This window comes from Atractosteus spatula (assembly GCF_055471065.1).
Source record: "Atractosteus spatula isolate fAtrSpa1 chromosome 17 unlocalized genomic scaffold, fAtrSpa1.hap1 SUPER_17_unloc_5, whole genome shotgun sequence".
NCBI classification, from domain to species: Eukaryota; Metazoa; Chordata; class Actinopteri; order Semionotiformes; family Lepisosteidae; genus Atractosteus; species Atractosteus spatula.
The window spans coordinates 182339-200660 of record NW_028296637.1 but is presented as its reverse complement, the minus strand read 5'-3'; the positions used below and the strand labels follow the sequence as shown (position 1 = coordinate 200660).

General features: G+C 48.4%; 1 protein-coding gene and 1 pseudogene across 2 annotated transcripts; one reads left to right on the top strand and one right to left on the bottom strand.

Moving 5' to 3' along the window:
- Positions 1-12: 12 nt before the first annotated feature.
- LOC148810804 (rab5 GDP/GTP exchange factor-like) lies at positions 13-10134 on the bottom strand (annotated as a pseudogene). Its single transcript, XR_016086593.1, has 9 exons — positions 9505-10134; positions 7875-8039; positions 5811-5950; positions 5379-5530; positions 5006-5075; positions 4332-4467; positions 3776-3870; positions 2584-2839; positions 13-1933 (listed from the first exon to the last, which is right to left on the bottom strand). The product of XR_016086593.1 is annotated as a rab5 GDP/GTP exchange factor-like (transcript).
- A 1986-nt stretch (positions 10135-12120) lies between these two features.
- LOC148810803 (neutral alpha-glucosidase AB-like) lies at positions 12121-17435 on the top strand. Its single transcript, XM_088908904.1, has 5 exons — positions 12121-12223; positions 15764-15874; positions 16043-16151; positions 16353-16480; positions 16751-17435. The coding sequence occupies exons 1-5, from the start codon at positions 12204-12206 to the stop codon at positions 16899-16901; spliced, it is 519 nt and encodes a 172-aa protein (XP_088765030.1). The 5' UTR covers positions 12121-12203; the 3' UTR covers positions 16902-17435.
- Positions 17436-18322: the final 887 nt, after the last annotated feature.

Below are 18322 nucleotides of genomic sequence, written 5' to 3'. Positions count from 1 at the left end.
CATTACATTTATTCCAGAGGCTCTTGAGGCCCTGGAGACTGGGACCCATAGGTGGGGTAGGCGATTGTCCTCTGATCGCTTACCAAATTGTTATAAAATAATCATTTTCCCACCCACGGTCGGGCCTGTTAAGTTACATAACTTGAGTACATACGTGGGATAAAGTTAAGGAACACCAATAACACAGAGCTTACACTCAGAGACAGACTTTAACAGGACATCACAGTCTAATACCAATACCAGCTTCATAAGAAAAGGCACCGAGGTGGAAGGTCCCGACTTCATTATTTATACGCAAAGGCGCTTGAGGAAAGACCAAAAAAATCAGAAATGTCAAACTTTCTCTAGTCCACTACAAACAAAATAATTTAGACATGTTCTTCTATTGAGCACCCTGATTCATTTTAAAAAGTACAAGAAAGAGGCTGCTGAAATGAGACTAGCAGAATTGATGACCTGTTCCTTAAATTACAGACCTGTCTCTTAGTTTTACTTGAGTGCTGTAATACTTGCATTCCACCACAAGAGGGAAGCATTGGTTATTTTTGGTTACAATCAAATAACAGTTCTTGAATACTGCACTTCAAACTCAGGTTAAAGCTCTGCGTTGTATAAATATGGCACTTCACTACACGTATCAGACTGCTGTTGAAAGAGGGTTTTTTTCTACACCCACTCCCCTTGTCTCTATAACTCCAAAAGATCTAGAATCGTCGCACCAGTACAATTACCTGGGTTTACAAAGCAAACCCTTTTTTTCCCCAGAGCATGTTTTACTTCCCCTCTGCCCTGGGAATGAAGCAATTCTGATTATTTAAAGGCCGGTTTAGGTTAAGCAGCCAAAAGACTCCTGTGCTTCACAGTCGACAAACAAAAACAATAAATATGTGGCTAAGATCACGTAGGATTCAACTGACGATAATTCAGAGAAAAAGGAAAAAAGGTGCAAAGATGTAGGTACCTGAGTAGTAACCACTCTTAAGTATTGTTTAAGACTTCCAGCGCTTAAATATTCATAACTAAGTAGGAAACAAAATACTCATCTTTATTGGTGTGTCACAGAGAAAGCAAGCAGGCAGGTACAACTGTAGAATGAACTACTGGTACCTCACAGCTGACACTTTCCTAACTAAAACATGTTCAACGTGCAGTAAATGCAGCCTCTGAGAAAACAAATTTGTCAATGAGACCTCTCTGAGTTTACTGAACAGTGCTACCCTAGTGTAGCAGGACCCCTCAGGCCTGCTTCAGAGTGCCTGCCCGATCCAAAAAGCATCCCCCTGCGCTGGCCCTTCACGAGGAAAACCTATTGAGTTACCCTGCACCCTGGTATAGCTGTGTTCTTGGCAATGGACTGAAGATAAAACACTGGTGTTTGCAAAAGTCCCAGCTGAAGGGCTGGTCGCCAAAACCTAACACTTCGAGACAGAAGCCAGAAATCAAACCGTGTTACTTGGTTTCCTGTTTTCCACAGAACTGTTACAATAAGGTCTCAAACACCAAAGCCTTGAACTTCAGCCCAGTAATTTGTAAACCCATTTTACCAAAAGTAATACCTGGGGTTGAAGTTTCAGAAGCGAACATCCAGACGCCCAGGCAGGCCACGCCCCTGAAGCTAGCTCTGACTCGGGGGCTCTGTGCATGTGAAGTTCAGGGGGACCTTGGCCTGGATTTCCTCCACCTGCGTCTGCACTGCCTGCACCCACCGCGCCAGGTCTGCCTGCAGGGCCTGCGCCCCCTCCGCCAGCTGCTCCTGCCGGCTCGCCACCTCCGCCAGGAGCTGCCGGTTCTTCCTGGCCCTCCGAAGCCCCTCGCAATCCGTCTCCGCGTCCCGCGGGGCCGCGCGCTTGCCCTGCATGTACCCCTCGAACTCCTCGGCGCTCAGGTTCAGGGCCGGGCCGTCCAGCTTCTCGATGAAGGCCACAGCGCAGCACTGCCGGGAGAGCAGAGACCTGGCTTCAGTTTTAAACAGTTTCTGGGTGAACAGACAGGACGCGACATAGACATATGATACACAAGATGATAAAAGGAACGTCAAATGGTTAATTTTTACAGGACTTGCTTACAGTACACATGTGGTTCATTAATTTTTAGTTTCTTCTTGCATATACAGTCTCGTGAAAAGCATTCACCCCTTCCTGCATTTTCTTCCTATGGAATATTGACAGTGCTTCATGTGGGTCCTAATGATGTATACAGACAGTCTGAGTGAACAAATAACACCAACATTTGGTACTTGTTTCATTAATTTCAGGAACAGTCATCCAACTTCTAGTGTCCCTGTGTGTAAAAGTCCCCCCTAGTTCAATCAATTCAACTAAAAGGCATAACTAAGGCGGTCTGTGTGAATACTTGATTAAGTAACCGGGGCTTATTTGCATCAGCCCTGCTCGGTGTAAAAGAAACTCAGCTGTTCATCATCGTCATCGTCACCAGTGAAGCCCCACCCATACAGACCCTCAGAGCCACGCCACGCCCCGTTCAAAAGAGATTCCTGAAGGTCGTCGCGGGAGTGCGCCAGTCTGGGGACGCTCTGGGGAAGCTCTGGGCCGCAGAGGCCCGCGGTCCCGCAGCTGGACTCACCAGGTTGGTGAAATAGTAGCCGGACGCCCCGGCCATGAGGCTGTGCGGCAGGCCGAAGCGGGTGATGTACTGCGTGTTGGAGTGCAGCCGGGGCGGGCTGGCCTTCAGCACCACCAGGATCATGCCGGACAGAAGTCGTCGGCGCTCGCCGGCTCCGAGCTTCTGGAGGCCAGCACCCGGAAGACACTCTGGTTGCACTTGGAGACGCAGGCCAGCTTGTCCTGCGGCGCTCGCCGGGCGTCCATCTCGATTATCGCTGCCGAGAGCAGGGGGCGAAATGCCTTCATCGTACGGCCACTGGGGTTCGGGAAGTTTCAGAATCTCTCTTCATCCACTAATGTTCTAATCGCTGCTTCCAATTCCGAGTCACAGGAGGAGCTGGAGTCTATTCCAGCAAGGAACAGGCACAGGGCAAGATACAGCCTGGACCGGACACGCACATACTCACAACTGGGCCAGCATTCCCAGAAGCCCGTTAACCTGCCAGTATGTCTTTGGACTGTGGAAGGAAACTGGAGCACCCAGAGGAAACCTAAGAGAGCATGGGCAGGCACTCCACACAGACAGCACCCCAGGCCTGTAATTGAACCCAGGGCCCCAGCATTGTGACGCAGCAATGCTGACCATTGGTAGAGTATAAGAGTGGCTAACTAGCTACAGCCCCATGTAGGACAGTGACAGCTACTCAAAGTGTTGACAAGACAGGTGATCCTGGTGTTCAGGACTATTACACATTCAAGGCATAGATACATTTGAAGGCGTTCCAGGAAGTGAGTTTAATCAGAACTCTTGAGCACAGATCGCTTATGTGCTCAATGAAAAGTCATGCTCAGTGGCCTGGCCAGACATGATGCCCTGATCCTGTCTGACACTGGTAGAGAGCCACTGGGGTCACTGGGTTCCATGAATGTGCAGGCCTTCAAGTGGTCGTCTATCAAAGACTATTATACAAAGCTGTCTGGTTTTGTGTGCACTTTACCCTGTTGTTCTGTAAAAATAAATTCAAAATAGCACAATGGAACGTACCAGCTGAACAAAATAATTAAAAAAGCCTAAGATATCGAACGGAGATGGTGAGGACAGAACAGCATAAGGCATAGCATCTACATACATTTCAGTGCACAACAACAGAGCCATATTCTGTTATTAATCAGTGAGAAATTAAAAGTTACCTTCTTAAAAAAAAACTCACCTGTGATGGCAGGCAGGAGGGCGTCACTGTTGACCTCTAACCTCTCCTCTTTAATGGGAACATGAAGCATCTGAGGGGTCACCCAGCTGAGAGATCTGTGGAAATAGCAGTGGCAAAGATCAGCTTAGTAACTAGTTAGGCAGTGTAGATGTAATAGTAAAAGGCTGCTTCAGACATTCCTAAACCTAATACAGAAGGAAAGACCTCTGTCCAATTATAGTCCACTTCATTAGAAAAACTCATGTGGTGATTTTCTGGACTCTGGGCCTAACCTTCAGTGGTTTAGCAGGTATGCAATCTGAGATACAAATTTTGTTTTAACCCACATGGCTTAAGGAATGATATCTTGCCTTCCTACACCCTGTAAGCCTGAATGAGATTTTGACTTTAAGGAATAATTTCAGCCTATTTGTGTAAATTTCCTCCAGAGGATTAGCTGTCCGCTTGGTGATGTATTCTGGGATTTTCAGCATCTGTTATGAACAACAGCCTATAAAAGGATGACTGTTACTGAGCTGTACTCAGCGGGCTTCCAGGTCTGTGGTCCGAGTCTCACCGGATCCTCCTCTGCAGAGCCAGGTCTTTCTGCTCATCGTCAGAGCTGTCGTGGCAGAACACCCACTTGTGCAGACGCGTCATGATCAGCTTTTCAATGTGCTCCATCATCTGCACCGTCTGCTCCTCGGAGAGGCCTGCAGGACAGAGGGGGGGCAGCAGCTCGAGCCCGAGGGAATCCCACACCCTTCCTCCAGCTCACTGCATGTGCACAACCAAGCCACAGCCAAGCGCTCTTTCAGGCGTGCAACAGGCATTCCTCTCACACGTATCGGTTCTGTGCTCCACAGAACCTTTGGGTTCAATCGGTCAGTCTCTCTCTATGGGTACAGGCAACACGGCAGACTAGAACAGCACGAAAAAGACTTCTATCCCTTTCTTGACCAGAACAAATCCCAGATCTCAACTGTACCGAAAACTGTGTAACAAACTGTTTCAGCAAAGGTCTGGATCCAACACATCCAGCCCAATTTGCTGCAAAATCTGGCCCTTGTGTCACTACGCTACTGACAATCAACCAAACAAGACAGTTTATACATAAGGCCATTCAGTCCCGTCAGACACACAGCACATGAGACCATTCAGTTGTTCTTTAGTTAAATAATGGGGGCCAACCATAAGATACACAAGTTCATACAAAATTGTATTATACACCTCCAACTGCTTTTTACTCACTGCTGAAGTGTCCGGCGATACTCTGATAAAAATCCTGCACCAGATCCCACTGTTTCTGTACCAGCAGATCCTACAAAGAGACAGACGGGGGATCAGCCAATGCCAAGTTCTTCCAGGTTCTAAGCTCTTCATCTCAGTGACACTAGAAAGAGGTCTGCTGCCTCACCTTCTCAGAGAAGCAGTGTGAGAGGGCACTGGACAAAGCGTTAGCAGACCTGGGGCACAGTGGGCTAGAGGAGGAAGGAGAGAGTGGGGAGGGTGAGAGGTGGCAGGAGACAGGCTGTGAGTGACAGGCAGTCTGGGAGCAGAAATACAGATGGGAGACTGGCAGAGACGTGGACAGAGACAGGTAGTCGGTGAGAGGGGCTATTACATGGTAGGCCTCCATGGTGTTGACAAAGGCCGTGCAGCGCGACTACAGGCTCTGGGAGAACGGCTTGCACAGCAGCTTGAGGAAATTAGTAAAGTCTCCAGGCTGGAGGCTCTGAAACGCCTTTAGGGCAGCAGACTGGCTCTCTGTGGACTCTGGGGACAGAGAGGAGACAGATATTAGTAAAACCAAAAACCCTGCAAGGGGATGAAGGAGCTTGACTGGTAAAGCCCAGGCTCAGAGAGCCGCCCATTGATAAAAACAGAACAGCACAACTGACACTCACTTCAGAGCCAAACTAGATTTCACAGGAAATCTGTGAAACAAACACTGTCCTTAGTTTACTAGTCAGGTGATGGGTGAATTTAAAAGCCTGTGGCTCATTTTGAGAAAATGACGCCTTTGTGTTTTGAGCTATGTAGAGGACCATCTCACCGTTGGGTTTCTTCGGAGAGGAAGAAGGGCCCCAGAAAAGCCTCTTCATGGTGTTGACTCGTCGCCCCTTTTCTGTGCTCTTCTTCTCCTCGAACTTGGAGAAGGTGATGGCTGAGCCCCCTTCCACACCGGGGCTAGGGCTGTGGACACAAAACAGCAACCCCACACACGCTTAGCCATCGCAGAGCGAAGATCTACACACCCCAGGGCACACCGGCCACGGGAAGTCAGAAAGCAACGAGCGCATCCTGTAAAGTACTGGCAAGATCTAGGCAGGAAACTAATTCAGGGCAAACCAAACCAGCAAAATAAGTATCGGAGAACAAGAAGAAAGGGTGGAAGGTATTTGGAACAGAGAACCTAGCCATATACATGAAACAGATTCCCTGGGATCTTTTAAAAAAGGGTTGAATGAGATGATGTTCAATGCTGTACTAGCAACCAAACAAATGATGAGCCCAATGGTCTCTTTTCACTTGTCACCTTGTACCAAAAGCACATGCTTTCTTCAAATGTACACAGGCTGCGCACTGAAGCTCACATGTACACACAATCAATTAGTGCACACGTGAACCCCAATCTCTCTAATGCACAAGAGATAAATACACTCCTTATAAGAACACGGCACTGGAGGGATACAGAATTATGTCATCTTTCTCCAATACAGGGTTGAGGGGGAGCCGGAGCCTATCCTGTCAAGCAACAAATGCAAGTCAGGTCGCCAGTCCACCACACAGACACAAACACGCACTCACACCAGGGCCCGTTTTCCCAGAAGCCTAGCAGCTTGTCCTAGCAGCAGGTCTTTGGACTGTGGGAGGAAACCGGAGCAGCTGGAGGAAACCCACAAGAACGCAGGCAGGGCAAACTCCACAAAGAAACTCTCCTTGAATCGAACCCAGGGCCCCAGCTCTGCGAGGCAGCAACGCTGACCACTGCACCACCCTGCCGTCCAAACGTACATTCAAGATATATACAAGCTAACAGACGTGCTTGAAAAACACTTGAAAAGGTCAACACAAAAATCTTGTTCTGGGGATAAGTAGGGTCAACACAGGTGGAAAATTAGGAGAGGACAAGTAAGAACTGCTTACACATAAATGTAGCTTATCGCAAAAAAAATATCCCTGTGTTCTCTCCTGTGCCTTAGGTGTTTCCATATCATTTAGAAATGAAAATGTAAGCCAGTGTGGCAAAGTACATGATCACATTTAAACCCAGAGCTGCTGTACTGGTTTCATGGCTCCATGAAACTGATAAAAAATTGCAAAGGTAGCTGCATGCTCTCATCTGGAGGATTTCAGCGTACAAACGCGTACATTTCTTTACTAAAAACCTAGAGGGGAGCAGGGATAATATCAAATATCCAAGACCGTCCAGCTATATATGGGAGAGGCCGTAATAAATATATCTTAACGATGACCCACGTAATAGTTCACTGGACTGAATAATTCAACTATTCTCTATTTCTTCATGCTGTACTAAGAACGGGATCAGCTGGTCTCCAACCTTGTTCCACAGGTTTTTTTGCTGCACTTGAGTGTGCAGCTGGGGATGGTGCCGAGACTGTACCATACCAGTAATACTCAACTTAGTACGCAGCTCTGTAACAAATCTACAAGTTCACTGCGATTGACCTATTTTTCTTTTTTTTTTAAGTGAATGTGAGATGCAATTCCATAGGAAACACTTAAGCTCGGTATTTAACCAACATTTGTACATTCAAAACAATCGCCAAGCCCTGAAGAATGAACAGATCCCACCAAATACCATCTGCACAATTCAGTTAGTCCACATCGTGTGCACATATTGTGCCAAGAATTTGGGAGCAGCTGCAGGTGGTCAACAGCATCACAGCTGAAGAAAAGCAGCATTTTTTTTGATCACGAGCTTTAGAATGTTTTCACAAGAACACAGAAACATGCAAGAAGGACGGTGATACACCACTGAAAGCTTCCTGAAAACGACTCTTTTTGAGTCGTGCGACGCAGTTATTAAAGGCAGGGCTCGGGGACACGGCCCCGGGACGTGTACTCAGGCAGTGCGGTCCGCCGTGGGCCCTACCTGCTGTGCTGCCTGCAGGCCTGCGCCCTGCGAGACCTCTCTCGCCAGCACTTGGAGCAGCAGCCCTGCCACGCGGGGTTGCCATAGTAACCACAGCCATCTTTGCACAGCAGCTCCGACTGGTCCACGTGAATTCCCCTGGGTTCCGCCCACATTCCTCCTGGCCTGGAAACAGGGGTCACGGCTTGTTAATGTCACAGCGAACTGTAGTTTCACAAGTGGCAAGCTTTGTCCTCAGATAAATAAACTGAATTGAATCAAAACTAAAATCCAGAACAAAAACACCAGGTTATGGGTTAAGTAACACATGGGAAGCTTAAATGTTGAGCGTACAGTGTACTATAAGTAGGGCAATACCTAGAGCATTCCTGCGTCACGGGACAGCCTGAAGTCATGCCTTGCTCGCTAGATGCCTCAGATTTACAGGAAGAGAGGACAAGAAATGTAACAATACTCATATAAGGAATCTTTGTAAACCCCATCTTATCCCTTCTGGTTTATCTTTTTGGAATGCAATATTTCAAAATATAAACTGGAAGTTAGTTTGGACAACTCCTGATAGATATTGGGATATTTATTTGATAGGTATTACAAATAAAGTTAGAGATATCGTTTAAAATTGTTCATAAGTTTTATTCAGTTAAATTAGTGCTCTCTAAATTTAAACCTGAGCAGGATGATCTGTGTGTTTTTTGTCGGGCTGAAAGGGAATCTTTTGTGCACTTATTTGTAAGGTGTGTGTTTGTGAAGTTGTTTTGGACGGACTTCCAGAGTTTTGTTTGCAGGCAGTTAAAGGTGTTTTTTAGATTTAAGGATTTTGATATTTTATTGTACTGTTTAATAGAAAATTTGGAAAAAGAGCATTTATTTATAGTCAATTTATTAGTCATTTCACATCCATAAATCAAAATGGTCTAATAATCCCCTTTTTAGTACTTTTGAGGTGGAGCTGAAACACTATTTAAATTCTATACAAAATTTGAGAAATAATAAAGCAAGGAAAACATATGATATATGTAAAAAATACAATTTGATCACACAATTTACTTCATTACCTCTGGCGGTTGAATGTTTTTTTTTCTGTTTGGGTTTTTTTCTATTGTACCTGTTTTTGATCCTCTGGTTGTACTTGTATTTGTAAATTCTTTATAAGTTTAATAAAAAAAATTATGAAAAAATATTTATTACAGGAAAAGCGATGAGTTTTAGAAAAAAAAAACTAAAGCGACTCAAACTCCACCTTGGTGTAGGCCTACTTGCCAATAAATCCCGGATTCGTTTAATCACCAGATTCTAGCAGGTTAAAGATGAACGTCACTCTCTTACAAGTACTTTGAATTTCACAAATTAACCTGCTGCGTCATATTTTTCATAAATCAGTGAAGGAAAGCTGCCCGCACTGATCTCTGAACGCCTTTCCTCCGCACATCAGTGTTGATAAGGGTTTCATCTCTGGATAGTGGCAGCACTCTGGAAACGTGTCAGCAATGCAATTTTCTTAATGCAATAAAAGTCATCAACGAACAAAGACAGCAACGCGTATAATCGTTACTTCAACGAAAATTCCTAAAAGTTCGAAAATCGAAGATATAAAATACTCTTCAAAAAATATATTTTCGTTGTAAATTACCTGCACAAAGCTGAAGCTAAGATTACACCAATCGCCGCCCGTATGCGATCTCGTTGTAGGAGACGAGTTATATACTAGACTAGTTATCTTTATTTAAGTTTTCCATATTTAACTAGTTTTCAAATAGGCTTTATATCCGCCGCCCTAGGCACCGAAAGTGAGTGATGCCCTGTTGTTGTACAATCATTTTTAATAACTTAGAAAATAAAATCGATCAAACCCAGACATTTTCTCCCCCGGATCTCAAATGCAAATTAAAGAGAAAAACAGCCTGTTTTTTCTTGGAGTTTTTTTTTGCTAGATGCATGTCGTCTTTTTTTCCGGCGTTTTACTGCTATCAGCCCAGACAACTTTTGCTTGTTTCCCGGAGTTTCCGCAAATGCCGGTGCGTGATGTCTTGATGTTTACAGAGGCTGTCAGATCCGATTTCCCACCCCACTGTCCCAAACACAGCAAAAAGAGGGTTGAAGGGCAACTCATCGGGCTGGACGGCAGCAGTGCCTACACTTTACTGCAACACCGGTGTATGAACGAAGCTGACAGATAAATCAAGTTCGAGATAAAGTACGATTCACCCTCTTCTGTCTCTTGGTGCTTCGTCCGTAACCCGGAAATGCTACACTAAGCGTCACGAATGATCCGGAAGTGTATGCAAATAGCCGAATTTCAATCAAAGTAGAAGACTTTCAGCTGCCACAGTAGCATATGAGGAGTATAGCAACATTAAGCGAAGTGACAAGCAGCTGAAACACCTGCTTTGTTATTTCTTCATGGTTAACTGTAATTCCTTGAACATTCAGCTAAAATTTGAGAGGGTCCTTTTTTCATTTTAAATCGCCTCCACTAATCTCCACGTTTGACAAATCTAAGATGATTCATTTTTTATGAATTTTACAGCACCTTTCTTCCATTTATACTACTGTAAAAATTGTCATCGCTATATTTTTCCTAGAAATGTTTTTTTTTTCTGTTCAGTGAAAAGGGTTTTAAGATGCAAGCTTTTAAAGGAGCTGTATCTGAAATGTGTTATTAAATCAAATTATTATATTTAAATTCAATCGTTTTTTTAAACTATAACCAGGGACAAAAACTTTTTTTGCACCACCAAAAGTGGTGAGACATACAATGTTAAGACAGTCAGCCAATAGCAAATCACCCTTCTTCATTCCCTTTTAAGTCTTTATTAATATTTTTGGTCTGGGTGGATCACCTCTAGAAAAACTGCAGTGCAGAATTGGATGGGGAAAATTTGTGCCTCTCCACAGGTGGATGGAATCTATTGCACAGACCCTCAGCTAATAGTAAATCACCTTGTTTTTGGCAGCTAGGTGTCTCTGTCAAAACTGCTGGGGTTTATAGAGCACCTCCTATTCCCAGACTGGGACTGTGCAGCGATGGGCAGGGAGCAGTCTCACTCCCCTCCCAGCCAAACAAAAATGTGTGCCTCTTCAAAAATATTTCAGATCTACTCTACAGATCCTCAGCTAATTTAGTACATCACCATGGTTTTCTCAGATAAGTGTCTCTGCTAAAGCTGCTGGGGTTTATAAGACCACTTGCTGTTCCCAGACTGGGACCGTGCAGTGATGGGCAGGGAAAAGTGTCAACAACAACCGTGATCCCATCCAAAGTAATGCTGACACTGAAGATCATAGTATTGCGACCAAAACCATAGCTGTGACAGGGAGTAAGCGTACAATAAAAAAACAGTTCTTAGACACAGAGTGGATGACTGGCACTGTTTTGAAAAGGCAGAAACCGTTATGCATCTAAATCACCCAACAGCCAAAAAAAACAAAGGTGGAGTGCGATGCTTGCACTGAGCAGCTTAACTTTGTGTAGGTATGACACAGAATGACAGAGATACTGAATCTGTAGGGTTTCTGTGTTGCTCAGAAAATTGTGATGTTAAAGCCATGGCATTAAAAACTGGGTTCACTTTAATGAACAAATGTGAAGCACTCAGCAGTTTAATACATAATAAGTCAGATGTAACCAAAAAAAAAGTAAAATTGATGTGTCACATGTCAGCATTGGTGCTCAAACAGCGCTGGATTATCTCAGTTTTGGGGCTTATTGTGGTAAGGCAGACAAACAAATGGTAGTTCAGGTGGGTAGCTGCGTCAGCATGCGTAGGCTGCAAAGGAACAAGTAATTGTTTTCTTTCTTTTTTCCCCAGCATGGAATAAACCTACGTTTCGACCGTGGAGCCTTCTTCAGGTGTTAACAGATGGTGTCCAGCGGGGTCAGTGCTGGGGGTCACACTGCCCTGAGGTGTCCAGGGGGGTCAGTACACTGGACCACAGTCCCCTGCCGCAGGGAACACCTGGCCTGGATCGGACTGCTGCGCACTTGGAATCTACAAATCAACAACCTACATAGTGAAGTTTTAACGCAGTGAAACTAAAAAACAAGCGAGAATTACGCCACTTCCTCGGCACGTCCTACACTGCCACCCTGCGCCCTGAGGCAGCTTCGCTCTTGCAACAGTAAAGACAGAGATCCGTCTTGAACACAAACACCTGTACGCGTAACCACCTATCGCGTCCCGCCATGTGCGCCCCCCTCCCTCAGCCTTGCTCATGCATATTCATGAGCCGAGGCTGCGAGCCGGCCAATCAGGGGAGGCTGACGTAACCTCGCGAGAAGCCGGAATACAGAAAAGGAATCGGGAGAGCAAAGCTCAGGTTTGAATCAAGATGGCGACTTACTCTATGAGGTACGGTGTAGCGGCGCCGGCGGCTCGTTTACCTGCCTCCTGTGCTGGATTAGACGAGGCTGCGGCGGCTGGGGGTCTGTCCGACCACGGAGTGTGCAGGGAAGCTGGCGGTGCTGCTCTCTGTCCTCCAAGGTCTGCGGGTTCCCCGAGCCGGCGGTGCCGGGTGGAGGGGCTCCTGGGCGCCGGGTCTGGGGGGATGGAGGAGGCGGTTAGGCCGCAGATCAGGGGTTTAGTTTCGCTGGCCCGGCCAGTGTTATGCGACGCCAGCCGGCGAGGGGGAGGTCGGGTTGGGCCTGGTTGCATCACGCAGCCCGGGGTCTCGGCGGGCTTCCCGGCTCTGAAAATAATAATTGCTTACACTTCTATAGCGCTTTTCTGGACACTCCACTTAAAGCACTTTACAGGTAATAGGGACTCCCCTCCACCACTCCCAATGTGCAGCCCCACCTGGATGATACCGGACCATTCGGGCCCGGACTACCAGACTCGGAGACAGTTTTTACCCCCGCACTATCGAACTATTAAACTCCCAGCCTCTCTCACTCTCACCTATGATCTGAACCTCACAGTACCTTCTTTCTTACCAAAAACTTAAACACACATTGAAAATCTACCTCTACCATACATGTCAAAAGCTCACTCCCCATAATTTCATTCCGTTAATGCATGTTCTTGCACATAACCTGTTACCTTTGTTGTTTTGCACACTGCCTGTTGTCCCTGTCTTTCTTATGTTAAACAATTGAATTGTTTTTTTGTACTACTTATTGTCCGAGAGCTAGCTAAATAGCATTTTGTTATACCATATACAGTGGTGTGAAAAAGTGTTTGCCCCCTTCCTGATTTCTTATTTTTTTGCATGTTTGTCACACTGAAATGTTTCAGATCATCAAACAAATTGAAATATTAGACAAAGAGAACACAAGTAAACACAAAATGCAGTTTTTACATGAAGGTTTTTATTATTAAGGGAAAAAAAATCCAAACCTACATGGCCCTGTGTGAAAAAGTGATTGCCCCCCCTGTTAAAACATAAATCAACTGTGGTTTATCACCTCTTTGGAAAGCTGAGTTCAATTTCTCTAGCCACACCCAGGCCTGATTACTGCCACACCTGTTCTCAATCAAGAAATCACTTAAATAGGACCTGCCTGACAAAGTGAAGTAGACCAAAAGATCCTCAAAAGCTAGACATCATGCTGCGATCCAAACAAATTCAGGAACAAATGAGAAACAGTAATTGAGATTTATCAGTCTGGAAAAGGTTATAAAGCCATTTCTAAAGCTTTGGGACTCCAGTGAACCACAGTGAGAGCCATTATCCACAAATGGCGAAAACATGGAACAGTGGTGAACCTTCCCAGGAGTGGCCGGCCGACCAAAATTACCCCAAGAGCGCAGCGACGACTCATCCAAGAGGTCACAAAAAACCCCACAACAACATCCAAAGAACTGCAGGCTTCACTTGCCTCAGTTAAGGTCAGTGTTCACGACTCCACCATAAGAAAGAGACTGGGCAAAAATGGCCTGCATGGCAGAGTTCCAAGACGAAAACCACTGCTGAGCAAAAAGAACATAAAGGCTCGTCTCAGTTTTGCCAGAAAACATCTTGATGATCCCCAAGACTTTTGGGGAAAATACTCTGTGGACTGACGAGACAAAAGTTGAACTTTTTGGAAGGTGTGTGTCCCATTACATCTGGCGTAAAAGTAACACAGCATTTCAGAAAAGGAACATCATACCAACAGTAAAATATGGTGGTGGTAGTGTGATGGTCTGGGGCTGTTTTGCTGATTCAGGACCTGGAAGACTTGCTGTGGTAAATGGAACCATGAATTCTGCTGTCTACCAAAAAATCCTGAAGGAGAATGTCCGGCCATCTGTTCGTGACCTCAAGCTGAAGCGCACTTGGGTTCTGCAGCAGGACAATGATCCAAAACACACCAGCAAGTCCACCTCTGAATGGCTTAAGAAAAACAAAATGAAGACTTTGGAGTGCCCTAGTCAAAGTCCTGACCTGAATCCGATTGAGATGTTGTGGCATGACCTTAAAAAAGCGGTTAAGGCTCGAAAACCCTCCAATGTGGCTGAATTACAACAATTCTGCAAAGATGAGTGGGCCAAAATTCCTCCACAGCGCTGTAAAAGACTCATTGCCAGTTATCGCGAACGCTTGATTGCAGTTGTTGCTGTTAAGGGTGGCCCAACCAGTTATTAGGTTTAGGGGGCAATCACTTTTTCACACAGGGCCATGTAGGTTTGGATTTTTTTTTCCCTTAATAATAAAAACCTTCATTTAAAAACTGCATTTTGTGTTTACTTGTGTTCTCTTTGTCTAATATTTCAATTTGTTAGATGATCTGAAACATTTCAGTGTGACAAACATGCAAAAAAATAAGAAATCGGGAAGGGGGAAAACACTTTTTCACACCACTGTACCTGTATATGAGTATAATGACAAACTTGAACTTGACGATGCGACATCAGCCACCGTGCACCAGAACGCTCACCACACATCAGCTGTGGTGTCAGGACCAAGTCAGGACCTCGGTTTTACGTCTCAGCCGAAGAACGGTGCCTGTTTACAGTATAGTGTTCCCATCGCTAGTGGGGGATTAGGACCCACGTGGACCACAGGGTGAGCGCCCCCTGCTGGCCCCACTAACACCATTTCCAGCAGCAACCTTAGTTTTTCCCAGGAGGTCTCCCATCCTGGTACTGACCAGGCTCACACCTGCTGAGCTTCAGTGGGCTGCCAGCTGTGAATTGCAGGGTGATATGGCTGCTGAAAATAAGCGCACAGCACAGCACCCGTCTCCCGGGGACACGCAGGGCCGAGCCTCCAGCTGCGCTGTGCTTTAATCCCAGATGTGGTGCCTCCGGGGGAAAGGATTATATAATAGAGACAAAAGTACTCACACTACACTCTCTTCTTTAATTTTCGTGGAGTTTTTCTCCATTTCTCCAGTTCCTCCGTCTTCCAAGCCAGTCCACAATCCGTTCTCTCAATCCTTATTCAGTCCGAGTTCCAAAGTCCGTAAGGTTCCACAAATCCGCGCCATATCCAAATCACAAACCGTAAACTGTAATCCTTTATTTCTTCCATAAATCCATTATGCTTAAATCTGTACCAACACCAACCAAATTCACCTACTGGCTTCTGCACTGGTTCACTGTTTCCAGGGCATATATATTTTGTTTCCTGATGAGACACACCTGTGTCTTGTTGTTTTTCGGACTGAGCCCTTTCCATCTGCGGGTCAGCTGGTTTCTCTTAGCGGCCATCTTGGTCAGGTCTACGTCGAGTAGATACCTGTCCTGGATGACCCTTCCCCTGGTCATCTTACATAGATTAAAATATGGAGCAATCTCCTCTCTGTGTTTCTGCATTCGCCCGTCAGTTCAAGGTGCTTTATTAGCATGACCGATGGGTCCAATCAGTGTTGCCTCTGGGACTGTGGGGTCAGTCCCCTGTCTCTCTCTCTCTGTGTGGCTCTGGGACCGTGTGGTCAGTCCCCTGTCTCTCTCCCTTTATTGCAGGATACTGCGTTTCTGTCTGGCAGGACTGACTCTCTCAGCCCTCTGGCTCCAGCTGGTACAGGCTGTGCATCGCACTAACTTCAAGACCTGCAAGCAGAGCTCCTTCTGCAAGTGAGTGTGAACTCGTCCATTCTCCTGCCTCTGCTGAGATCCTCACACCAGTCTGAGCTGGTCAGCAGAAAGAGCCCCAGTGTCGTCTCTGCGACCACCCAGTGAGACTCTCTGGTGTGTGCATGTGCATGTACGTGCGCCTGTGCTCACGCTGTCCCTCTGTCCCAGGTGCCAGTGGGCTGTCCAGCCTGGCCAGTCCCTCTACAGAGCCCTACTGGACACCCAGCAGCTCAGCGATTCCAGACTCTCCCTGCAACTGCTCAACGAGAACAACAAGGTGAGGAGCAGGTCACCCCAGCCAGTGCCGGGGCTGAGCTGGTCAGTGTCAGTGCCGGGGGGGGCAGAGGTCACTGGGCGGGTGACCTGGTCAGTGTCGAGTGGGCAGAGGTCACTGAGGAGGAACTGACCGGTGAGGCAGGTGACCAGGTCAGTGTTGTGGACGGAGGTTGCTGCGGTTGACCCATGCTGTGTCTCCCAGGTGAAGCTGCTGCCGGAACTGTACAGGCTACAGGGCAACATGACCCGGATCAAGATCAACGAGCTGAAGCCACTGAGGCCCCAGATGGAGGTTCCTGATGTTCTGATCTGTGACCCACCTGCTTACCCGTGAGTAAGACCCGCGCAGGCAGGACCCCAGTTCGGATCCTCACGTCCCTTCTTGCATGTGGGACTCGCCAGCACCTCTGACCCGGGACGGCGAGAGGGTGGGGGGGTATCTGTTCTGTTTGGCTGCCCTGCTTTCCCTCCTGTGAAGCCTCTTGTCTGTTGCTGTGGAAACCACCTCCCTGTAGGAAACCACCCGCCCCGTAGGGGGCGCCCCCTTTGTACATAGCGCTCGTTCACACCACTCACCCCCCCCGAATCTCGTTGCTACAGTGACACGAAGAAGGAGGAGGAGGGAGCGGAGACCCAGGACGGCGGAGCACAGGTGGGAGAGAAGGCAAGTATCCCACAATGCACTGGAGCAGCACGTGCTCGATTGTTGTTTAACGAGGCAGTAAACAAAAGCAATATATTTTACGTTTGAGTTTAATTTCTGAGGGATACAGAAAAGCCGAATTAGAAAGCTAGAAGTGATAGAAACATGATCAGCATCCTTTAAACTCGATTGGTCCGGATCCTGCTGGATCCTGGGATTGTGCGTCCCAGGTTCCGGTGCTCTGGGGCTCCTCAGTCAGTGACGCCTCGATAACGCTTGCCCCCCTCCCCCCCCCACGAAGCAGCAGCAGGAGAAGGAGGAGGACCAGTCAGGAATGTGGGAGACCTTCAAGACCCACAGTGACAGTGCCCGCCGCACTCTCGGCCTGTTCTGGCTCAACGTGGCCCAGACCTGTGTGGACATCGTCTCCAACACCGCCGGCAGGAGCCCTGGGGTGGGGGGGTGTGCAGATGGGGCTGTGGGGCTGTGGGGGTGTGTGCGGATGGGGCTGTGGGGGTGTGTGCGGATGGGACTGTGGGGGTGTGTGCGGATGGGGCTGTGGGGGTGTGTGCGGATGGGACTGTGGGGCCCGGCGGGTTCAGGCTCTGGTCTGGATCGGCGAGTCTTAACTCTGGTCTGGCCCGGAGGACTCTGGTTGTGGTCTGGCCTAGTGGGTCTTGGCTGCGGTCCGGCCCGGTGGGTTCGGACTGCGGGCCGGCCCGGCGGGTTCGGACTGCGGTCCGGTCCGGCGGGTTCGGCTCCGGTCCGGCCCGGCGGATTCGGACTGCGGACCGGCCCGGCGGGTTCGGACTGCGGTCTGGCCCGGCGGGTTCGGACTGCGGTCCGGTTCGGCGGGTTCGGACTGCGGTCCGGCCCGGCGGGTTCAGACTGCGGTCTGGCCCGGCGGGTTCGGACTGCGGTCCGGTTCGGTGGGTTCGGTGGGTTCGGACTGCGGTCCGGCCCGGCGGGTTCAGACTGCGGTCTGGCCCGGCGGGTTCGGACTGCGGTCCGGTTCGGTGGGTTCGGACTGCGGTCTGGCCCGGCGGGTTCGGACTGCGGTCCGGCCCAGCGGGTTCAGGCTCCGGTCTGGCCCGGCGGATTCGGACTGCGGACCGGCCCGGCGGGTTCGGACTGCGGTCCGGCCCGGCGGGTTCAGGCTCCGGTCTGGCCCGGCGGGTTCGGACTGCGGTCCGGTTCGGTGGGTTCGGACTGCGGTCCGGCCCGGCGGGTTCAGACTGCGGTCTGGCCCGGCGGGTTCGGACTGCGGTCCGGTTCGGTGGGTTCGGACTGCGGTCCGGCCCGGCGGGTTCAGACTGCGGTCTGGCCCGGCGGGTTCGGACTGCGGTCCGGTTCGGTGGGTTCGGACTGCGGTCCGGCCCGGCGGGTTCAGGCTCCGGTCTGGCCCGGCGGGTTCGGACTGCGGTCCGGTTCGGTGGGTTCGGACTGCGGTCCGGCCCGGCGGGTTCAGACTGCGGTCTGGCCCGGCGGGTTCGGACTGCGGTCCGGTTCGGTGGGTTCGGACTGCGGTC